The following is a 9,788-nucleotide window of genomic DNA, read 5'->3' as shown; positions in this document are numbered from 1 at the left end:
GCTGAGGTTTTGCTGCTTCACCTGCCCAGATGAGTCTGCTCTCTCATGTCACATATGCAGGAGTTTACCTGCTCAGATTTAGCTGTGTTACCTGTCCAGGCTAATCGGCTCCCTACTATAATACTATAGAAGTAGCATACTATCCTCAGGTTGTTTGTGTAATCGCTGAGCTCTGTCTGTCAAGCAACAGCTTGCTCAAAGGGCACTACTTCTGGTCCCCTCACACACGTTGCTTCTAGAACTGAGACGAGCGCAATGAATCATACCTGCATATCAGCTGTACACCTTATCTTTTTTAGTTTACTTATAGAGTAGTTGGAGTAGGCTAAATCATGCTTATGCAACATGTACCCACTGGACAAAACTGCTTGAATCAATGTTGTTTCCATGTCATTTCAGCCACAAATATCTATGTGATCAAATAGTGACTAAAGTTCAGAGCAGGTTACTGGGCGGAGGCCGGCTAGTGGTGACTATTTAACAGTCTGATGGCCTTGAGATCTTCTTGGCCTTCCTGTGACACCGGGTGCTGTAGATGTACTGGATGACAGGCAGTGTGCCCCCGGCGATGCGTTTGGCAGACTGCACCATCCTCTGGAGAGCCCTGCGGTTGCGGACGGTGCAGTTGCCGTACCAGGCGGGCATACAGCCCGACAGGATGTTCTCAATGGTGCATCTGTAGAAGTTTATGAAGGTCTTAGGTGCCAAGCCAAATTTCTTCAACCTCCTGAGGTTGAAAAGGCACTGTTGCGCCTTCTTCACCACACTGTCTGTGTGGGTGGACCATTTCAGATTGTCAGTGATTTGTACACCGAGGAACATGAATTTTATTTTAATTATAAATACAAGTACACAGAGCACCATGACATTAGCTTTTAAAGTAAAAGTTTGGTGAGACACCTTGCCCCCCTCAGTTTTGGACAGATTAATGTCTGTGGTCAGAACCGGTCAGATGAAAACACTTTTACTTTGGGTTCTTCTTTTTGGTCCACTGCATGTTCAACCTTGCAGTGGTGAACACAGGGTTGGACTTGGAGGCTCCTCTGCAGTGGTGGAGTCTCTGTGGCTTTGCCGCACTCTCATAATCGTGTACACACCCCTCAGGAAAAAAATGACAGCGATGGCTGAGAAGTAGCTTCCATAAATGATGAACTGCAAGAAAGAGTGGAAAAGCATTAAGCTTATTTTTCAGTTACACAGTTGAGATAAAAAATAATAAAACAATGTTTTGAATGAGCCAGATATTTAACGCTGTTTTTTTGGACAAACACCTAGGACAGTTCATAACATCCAAGGCAAAAGTCCAGGTACAGTGGCTTGCAAAAGTATTCACCCCCCTTGGCATTTTTCCTATTTTGTTGCCTTACAACCTGGAATTAAAATTGATTTTTTGGGGGGTTTGTATCATTTGATTTACACAACATGCCTACCACTTTGAAGATGCAAAATATATATTTTATAACTATTTATTTTTTCTTTAAGGAATGGCTTTTTTCTTAAAGTGGTCCTATGGACAGATACTCCAATCTCCGCTGTGGAGCTTTGCAGCTCCTTCAGGGTTATCTTTGGTCTCTTTGTTGCCTCACTGATTGATGCCCTCCTTGCCTGGTCTGTGAGTTTTGGTGGGCGGCCCTCTCTTGGCAGGTTTGTTGTGGTGCCATATTCTTTCCATTTTTCAATAATGGATTTAATGGTGCTCCGTGGGATGTTCAAAGTTTCTGATATTATTTTATAACCCAACCCTGATCTGTACTTCTCCACAACTTTGTCCCTGACCTGTTTGGAGAGCTCCTTGGTCTTTGTGGTGCCCCTTGCTTAATGGTGTTGCAGACTCTGGGGCCTTTCAGAACAGATGTGTATATATACTGAGATCATGTGACAGATCATGTGACACTTAGATTGCACACAGGTGGACTTTATTTAACTAATTATGTGACTTCTAATGGTAATCGGCTCCCTACAGATCTTATTTAGGGAGTTCATAGTAAAGGGGGTGAATACATATGCACACACCACTTTTCCGTTATTTATTTTTTAGACTTTTTAGAAACAAGTTATTTTTTTCATTTCACTTCACCAATTAGGGCTATTTTGTGTATGTCCATTACATGAAATAAATAAAAATCAATAATGGATAATGACATTGTTGGATGAAATTGCACCGCTGGGGGTTGTCATGGAAGGGTTGTGATCTAATGGTTTGTAGGGTTTTTGACACTTGAACCTTTAACTCACCTGTGGGATGATGCCCAAGCCAAGCCCCCTGCCATCCACCACAATGGAAGTGATGATAGTCTGAAGGATCAAAGACCCAAAGTTGTTTGCTCCAAAGATCAGTGCATATCTCTCCATAGAGAGGTCAGTAGCAATTTGGAACCTGGGAGGAAATGATCACGTTTGTTCTTGCTAAATAATCATTCAAGTTTGGCACCTACATTTTTCTAATGGCAGTAATTCACAAACTCACATGGCAAATGTGATAAGCAGCATGTAGAGGCCCTTAAAGGCAACATAGCCGGCATAGCAGACCCAGATGTTGTCAGTGAAGGTCATGATGAACAGGGCTGCAGCACCCAGGCCAGAGAAGGAGCCCAGGAACAACTCTCCCCACTGGGCCCAGTCCACCTGGATGAAACCAATGCCATAGGCTGTCGCTGCACCTGTAAGTCACACACATGATGTGATAAACTTACCATGAAGTAAATACATGTTAGTAGTATGACTGCAGATTGACTGTTGATGATGATTGATTATTAATGCCAGACAAACATCTACAAATACCCAATGGTCATGTGTATTCCAATAGTTGGTGCTTCACTACTCACCGAACAGGTTGGACACAGCTTCCACCCCTCCGTTGTAGACTGTGACTTTCTGGGATGGCTGTATGTGCTTCCACAACACCTGTACATAGGTAATTGCCAGGTTGTAGCCGCAGGTGGCCAGTACCCACCACACTGACCAGTACAGCAGTGCCCTGGTGGAGTAGCACTGGAGAAAGTCTCTCCACAGCAGCAGGAATACCTGGCTACAGCCCCTAGCCCTCACTGGCCCCTCAGTGGACACATTACCTGCACACCTGTCCCCTCCTTCTGGGGTCTGTGGTGGTTCACTTTGACTCAGATGGAAGAACATGCTTCTCTGTGGCATGGGCAGGAAGAGGGAAGTCACCAGGGCAATGGAGATCAACACCAGGGAAAGTACCAGGATGTTGTTGTAGGACATGAGGTTGAAACTGACCAGCAGCTGTCCCAGCACAGAGCCCACCGTGTAGCCTAGCAGCTGTACACTACGGCAGTAGGATGTAGCCTTGCGGTAGTATTTCAGGTCCACTATGCTATAGATGTATGAGAAGTAGGCCACCTCACAGGCCGACTTCACGCCGTAGAAGAACTGCATCGCCTTAAAGGCTGCCACCTCCTGCACCAATAGCATCATCGCCCAGGTTATGAAGAGGTTGATGCACTGAAACACCATGACGGGCTTGTAGCGCAGCCAATCGGTGAGCAGAAAGACTGGCACCATCGCAGCCAGGTAGGAGTATGTCCACACAGGGTAGATCTCGTTGGTCACCTGCGTTAGAGTGCAACACTGCTGTCTGTTTGGGAGGTTGCAACATTGCAGAACATTCAGATAGATAATGTATTGATTGTAGCGACCTTAACCCAACACCTAGCGAGCAACGCAGCGACCTCATCAAGAGGTTCAGATCTCTTGCCGTAAAGGCTAAGGTGTTGGGTTGACAGCTGCAAGGTCACAAGTTCAAACCGTGGTCCGGACTACTTCCTGACCTCACTACATCAGTTGCGGCCATCAAAAACATGGGGGCAAGTGCGAGGAATTTACAGCATGAAGTGGGTAGTGTAGCGAGCACAATGCAACACCTAGCAACCTCATCAAGAGGTTTGGATCTCTTGGGATAACAAATAAAGTGTTGGGTTGACAGTCGTAAGGTCCTGGGTTTAAGGTTAAAGCCTGGGTTGGGACTACCCCCTGATTCCCTACAGTATTGTGTAGAACAGAAATGATTGTCATAGAATCAAGAATCGTGTCCACTCTGTTTATTACATTGTTTTGTTCTGAACATTTCCCTTCACTGGATACACCCCTGGTTTCAAGAGCATTTTCTCCCTTGCTTTTCCTTTTCTTTATCAATCTGGTAGGTAATAAATTGGTCATATACATGGTTTCATTACTGATAAAGTTGAAAAGGCACGGATACAAAATTCAAGAAATCGATACACTCCTCTTAGGAGAATATAAGAGTATGAAGACAATGCATTGAAATGTTTGTCCTGTAGTCTACTGTACCTGTTCCATCGTCAGGTTTTTGTCTGGGCCAGTCAGGTAAGGGTAGATGAAGGGTACGAGAGGTTTCACAGTACTGAAGAACCCATAGACGCACAGCAGAGTGGTGGGATAGCCCCATCCTGCCCTCCACCGCTTCACAGCCTCCATACTTACAGATCCACAAACAGCGATAGCCAGTACTATCACCTACACAAGTTTTTATACTTTATACGAAAAGCACGTTTATCGCTTTACCTGCTCAGGTTAGTCTGCTCTCTCTCACACTACTCGTAATCCTGTCTAGTCCCCATACGGAAGTCACCTCGGTTTGTTTGTGAAATCAGTGAGCTCAGTCTGTCAATCAATAACCTGCTCAATAAATGTATGCAATAACTAAAACGCTAGATAGACAATGCATATTTAACATGGCCATGCCTATCAATTGAACACACCTTATCTTTTGGATGACTTAAAGAGAAGTTGGACAAAACAATGCTTACACAACATTTGTTTTATTTTGATTATAAATACATGTAATACCATGAAATTCAATTTTAGGGTGAACCCTTGAAGACTCCTTGCCCCCCTCAGTCTCTGATAGTCTATTGTCTGTGGTCAGAACAGAACCGGTCTGAGGAGGGCATCTCCACTTTGGGATCTTCTTTCTGCTCCTGGTCCTGGTCCATTGCCTGCTAAGGCCTGCAGTGGTGTGCACAGGCTGTGTACATCCCTCGGATCAGGAAAAGCACAGATATTGCTGCATAGTAGCTGCCATAGATGATGAACTGGAGAAAGGGAAATTAAACGTTGGTTTGAATAGAGGGGTCAAGAACAGTAATAATGTAGTAATAATTATCCACCACATGTCACTCTCTCTTCACTTTTGGTAACTTGTGCAGTGATCAGTTAAAGGAATGGGTATTTGGCCTTTCTAGCTCTGGATTGTGCAACCATACCTGTGTGACAATGTCTAGCCCCAGTGCAGTTTCATCAACAACGATGGCTGTGAGAATGGTCTGCAGCAAGAGGGCGACAAAAGTGTTGACTCCGAACGTTAGAGCATAGCACGCCATGGAGAGGTTGGATGCAATCTGGAATCTGTAAGGACAAAACAAATAACACTTTGTACTGAATATTTTCATTATGCGGTTCTGATGAATGTCTATGGGATGCATGGAAGGTATATTAAATAAATATATCAGAGCTCATTGAAGTATGGCCTAGAGAGTATTCAGCACTTACGTAGTGATGGTGATCAGCAGTATGTAGGAGGCCTTGAAGATGACGTAGCCAGCATAGCTTGCCCAAATGTTGCTGTTGAGCCCAATCAAAAACACGGCCCCTGCCCCCACCGCAGAGAACACCCCCAGTGACAGCTCCCCCCAGACATCCCAGGTCACCTTCACATGACCCACACAGAAGGCTGCCGCTGCACCTATAGGACAGGGATGGGACAACAACAGTGAATTATTTCCTTTTTAGATCCTGAGTAAATACTTGTAAACTGTTTAAATACTTGTAAACTGCATCCTCCCTTCATTGAAGCAATTGCTGGGTTAAAGCATATGATTCAATACATGGCTTTCATCAATCAATCAATCAATCAAATGCATTTATAAAGCCCTTTTTACATCAGCAATTGTCACAAAGTGCTTATATAGAAACCCAGCCTAAAACCCCAAAGAGCAAGCAAGGCAGATGTAGAAGCACGGTGGCTAGGAAAAACTCCCTAGAAAGGCAGGAACCTAAGAAGAAACCTAGAGAGGAACCAGGCTCTGAGGGGTGGCCACTCATCTTCTGGCTGTGTCGAGTGGAGATTATAAGAGTACATGGCCATTAAGGCCAGATCGTTCTTCAAGATGTTGAAGATCCAGTCATATCAGATCAGTGGTTACCCCAAGCAAGGACGGATGCGAAATTTGAAGAATTCGAACAGAACCCTGATCGTATTCCTAGGGGCAGAAGTGTTTCTACCATCATTTATCAGGACAGTATAACGTCTCTATCCCTGAACACATAGGATCAAGGACAGGGCTTTGATTTAATTAAAGGGATACTTCAGGATTTTGGCAATGAGGCCCTTTATCTACTTCCCCAGAGTCAGATTGACTTGTTACGATAAGTCACTATCTCTCAAACCCAAGCTATCAGCAATAATCAGAGAAATCGTTAACCAAGCTATCACCTTAATTAAAGCAATTACTCTTCTCTGTGTGCAGAGCCCAACTTGGACCAAAGCGAAGATGACCATGGAACTACTTTGCCTTAAGCCAATCAAAACACATTACCCATTTAATCATGGACCACATATAAATCAGATTGTGAGACTAACATTCAGCTGTGTCCTGGACATTTTTGAATTTTACTAGTCTATTTTTATTCAGTAATAAAAAAAATTATTAGCAATGTAAAATTCACCAACCGGTAAACCCCAAAGCACAGCTACTCCACTGAACACACACACACACACACACAGTCCTGAGACTGTCTTACCTACAACTGCACAGATGGCCTCGACCCCTCCATTGTAGACAGAGGAGGTGCTGGATGGCTCTATGTGGTCCCACATCAGCTGGATGTAGTTGAACACCTGGCCGTAGCCGGCCGTGGCTAGAGCCCACCACAGAGACCAGTAGACCAGCTTCCTAGAGGAGTAGGACTCTCTGAAGCTGCTCCAGAGCAGCCTGCCAGCATAGACCACATTATGCAGGCTGCACCAGCCAGTACTACCCCCGTCACCCTGGGTCTTATCCGACCCAGCACCATCCTCCATGGCCTCCTCTGCCTCCTGTGCCTCCTCCACTGCACTCGCCTCCTCCCCCACCTGGCCCTTGGCGCTCAGGTCCAGGACAGCCTTCTCCCCCCTGAAGAACATCCCCTGCTGGGGCATGGGTAGCCAGATGGAGATGAGGAACGCAACACTGAGGATCCCCAGGGAGATGGCGTTGAGGTAGAAGTAGTCCAGCCCTGCCAGGGAGACCAGCAACTGGCCTAGAGTGGCCCCTAGGGTGGAACCTGTCAGCATGGCACTGCGGAGGTAGCCGGTGGCCCGCTGGTACCTCTCTGGAGGGATCACGCTGTAGATGTAGGAGAAGTAGGCCACCTCCGTGGAGGTCACCACGGCATAGTTGAACTGCAGGAAGGTCATGGCGGTCAGGCCGGGGGCAAAGCATAGCAGGACATAGTTGGTGACCAGGAAGAGGCCCTGGACCACGATCACCGGCTTGTACCTCAGGAAGTCTGTCAGCAGGAAGACGGGGAAGAGGACGGCCAGATAGGAGTACGTCCAGATGGGGAACAGGTAGTTGGTCACCTGAGGAGGCACAGGGAGAGGAGTGATTCATTTATCGTTAGATCTAGTCAATATCCACAGGGATACTGAATAGTCCTACCGATCCTCTGTATGAAGCAAAAAAATAACATAGCCCACTGTATACAGTAGCATATACACTATATATACAAAAGTATGTGGACACCCCTTCAAATGACTGGATTCTGCTATTTCAGCCACACCCGTTGCTGACAGGTGTATAAAATCGAGCACACAGCCATGCAATCTCCATTTTAGCAGACACTCTTATCCAGAGCGACTTACAGTTAGTGAGTGCATACATTTTTATTTTTTATACTGGAATCGAACCCACAACCCTGGCGTTGCAAATGCCATGCTCTACCAACTGAGCTACATCCCTGCCGGCCATTCCCTCCCCAACCCTGGACCAATTGTGCACCGCCCCATGGGTCTCCTGGTCGCGGCCGGCTACGACAGAGCCTGGATTCGAACCAGGATCTCTAGTGGCACAGCTAGCACTGCGATGCAGTGCCTTAGACCACTGCGCCACAATTGGTCCATAGACAAATATTGGCTGTAGAATGGCCTTACTGAAGATGGCCTTTTAATGTGGCACCGTCATAGGATGCCACCTTTCCAACAAGTGTTCAAATTTCTGCCCTGCTAGAGCTGCCCCGGTCAACTGTAAGTGCTGTTATTGTGAAATGGAAACGTCTAGGAGCAAAACGGCCGCGAAGTAGTAGGCCACACAAGCTCACAGAATGGGACCGAAGAGTGATGAAGCGTGTTAAAATCGTCTGTCCTCGGTTGCAACACTCACTACCGAGTTCCAAACTGCCTCTGGAAGCAACGTCAGCACAATACTTGTTTCGTTGGGAGCTTCATGAAATGGGTTTCAATGACCGAGCAGCCGCACACAAGCCTAAGATCACCATGTGCAATGCCAAGTGTCAGCTGGAGTGGTGTAAAGCTCGCCGCCATTGGACTCTGGAGCAGTGGAAACGCGTTCTCTGGAGTGATGAATCACGCCTCACCATCTGGCAATCCGACGGACAAATCTGGGTTTGGAGGATGCCAGGCGAACGCTACCTGCCCCAATGCATAGTGCCAACTGTAAAGTTTGGTGGAGGAGGAACAATGGTCTGGGGCTGTTATTCATGGTTCGGGCTAAACCCTTTAGTTCCAGTGAAGAAAAATCTTTATTTAATACAATGACATTCTAGACGATTCTGTGCTTCCAACTTTTTGGGGAAGGCCCTTTCCTGTTTCAGCATGACAATGCCCCCGTGCACAAAGCGAGGTCCATACAGAAATAGGTTGTCGAGATCGGTGTCGAAGAACTTGACTGGCCTGCACAGAGTCCTGACCTCAACCTCATCGAACACCTTTGGGATGAATTGTAACGCCGACTGCGAGCCAGGCCTAATTGCCCAACATCAGTGGCCGACCTCACTAATGCTCTTGTGGCTATATGGAAGCAAGTCCCTGCAGCAATGTTCCAACATCTAGTGGAAAGCCTTCCCCGAAGCGTGGAGACTGTTGTAGCAGCAAAGGGGGGACCAACTCCATATTAATGCCCTGATTTTGGAATGAATGTTCGACGAACAGGTGTCCACATACTTTTGGTCATGTAGTGTATTTCCTTCTATCATTATAGTGTGCATCATTTACTTTCTTATCACAGCCTTGTTAACAAATCCCATCAAAATGGATAATGTGTAGCATACAGCTCTCTGCTGCTGGTTACTTTACCACTTCCTCCGAGATGTTCTTGTATGGTCCAATAAGGTATGGTGTTAGGAAGGGCTCAGCTGGTCTGCAGTTAGCGAAGAACCCATAGAGCGACAGCATGGCTGTGGGAAACACCCAGCCAGTGGACTTTAGCTTGGTCCAGCAACCCATCCTGGTAGCCTACTCCTTCTGCCCCTCTCATGTGCAAGACCTCTTGGTCTGAGTCCTGTGTACCAATGGTGTCTGTTGGCAGTAAGCAGCTGTAGATCCTTGTCGGGGAAATAAATGTATGAATTTAGTCTGTATCTATGAACTACATGTGCATAACTGCAAATGCAAGTTTATATGAGGGAGACTTTGAGCTCTTGGGAAATAGTCCCACTGATGATAAAATGAAAGCTTATGTCAGCCTCAGTTATCATGACACAGATTTTTACAAGTTTTTCAAGTCTCTGTTGTTGACTTTATGTACATG

At 46.2% G+C, this 9,788-nt stretch overlaps 2 protein-coding genes across 2 annotated transcripts; both read right to left on the bottom strand.

The window, feature by feature from the left end:
• Positions 1–999: 999 nt before the first annotated feature.
• Positions 1,000–4,464, bottom strand: LOC311105762 (thiamine transporter 1-like; the record flags this gene model as incomplete). Its single annotated transcript, XM_084147969.1, has 5 exons — positions 4,312–4,464; positions 2,826–3,573; positions 2,468–2,660; positions 2,236–2,377; positions 1,000–1,152 (listed from the first exon to the last, which is right to left on the bottom strand). The coding sequence occupies exons 1-5, from the start codon at positions 4,456–4,458 to the stop codon at positions 1,000–1,002; spliced, it is 1,383 nt and encodes a 460-aa protein (XP_084004095.1). The 5' UTR covers positions 4,459–4,464.
• A 518-nt stretch (positions 4,465–4,982) lies between these two features.
• slc19a3b (solute carrier family 19 member 3b) lies at positions 4,983–9,484 on the bottom strand (the record flags this gene model as incomplete). The annotated part of the gene is made up of 5 exons (XM_084147694.1): positions 4,983–5,075; positions 5,247–5,388; positions 5,533–5,725; positions 6,784–7,603; positions 9,335–9,484. 5 exons carry the CDS (start codon positions 9,482–9,484, stop codon positions 4,983–4,985), a joined length of 1,398 nt encoding a protein of 465 aa, XP_084003820.1.
• Positions 9,485–9,788: the final 304 nt, after the last annotated feature.

The sequence above is a fragment of the Coregonus lavaretus genome (genome assembly GCF_964263955.1).
Source record: "Coregonus lavaretus genome assembly, chromosome: 30".
NCBI classification, from domain to species: Eukaryota; Metazoa; Chordata; class Actinopteri; order Salmoniformes; family Salmonidae; genus Coregonus; species Coregonus lavaretus.
Note: the sequence above shows the minus strand (reverse complement) of the source record. Positions and strands in the feature narration are given on the sequence as shown.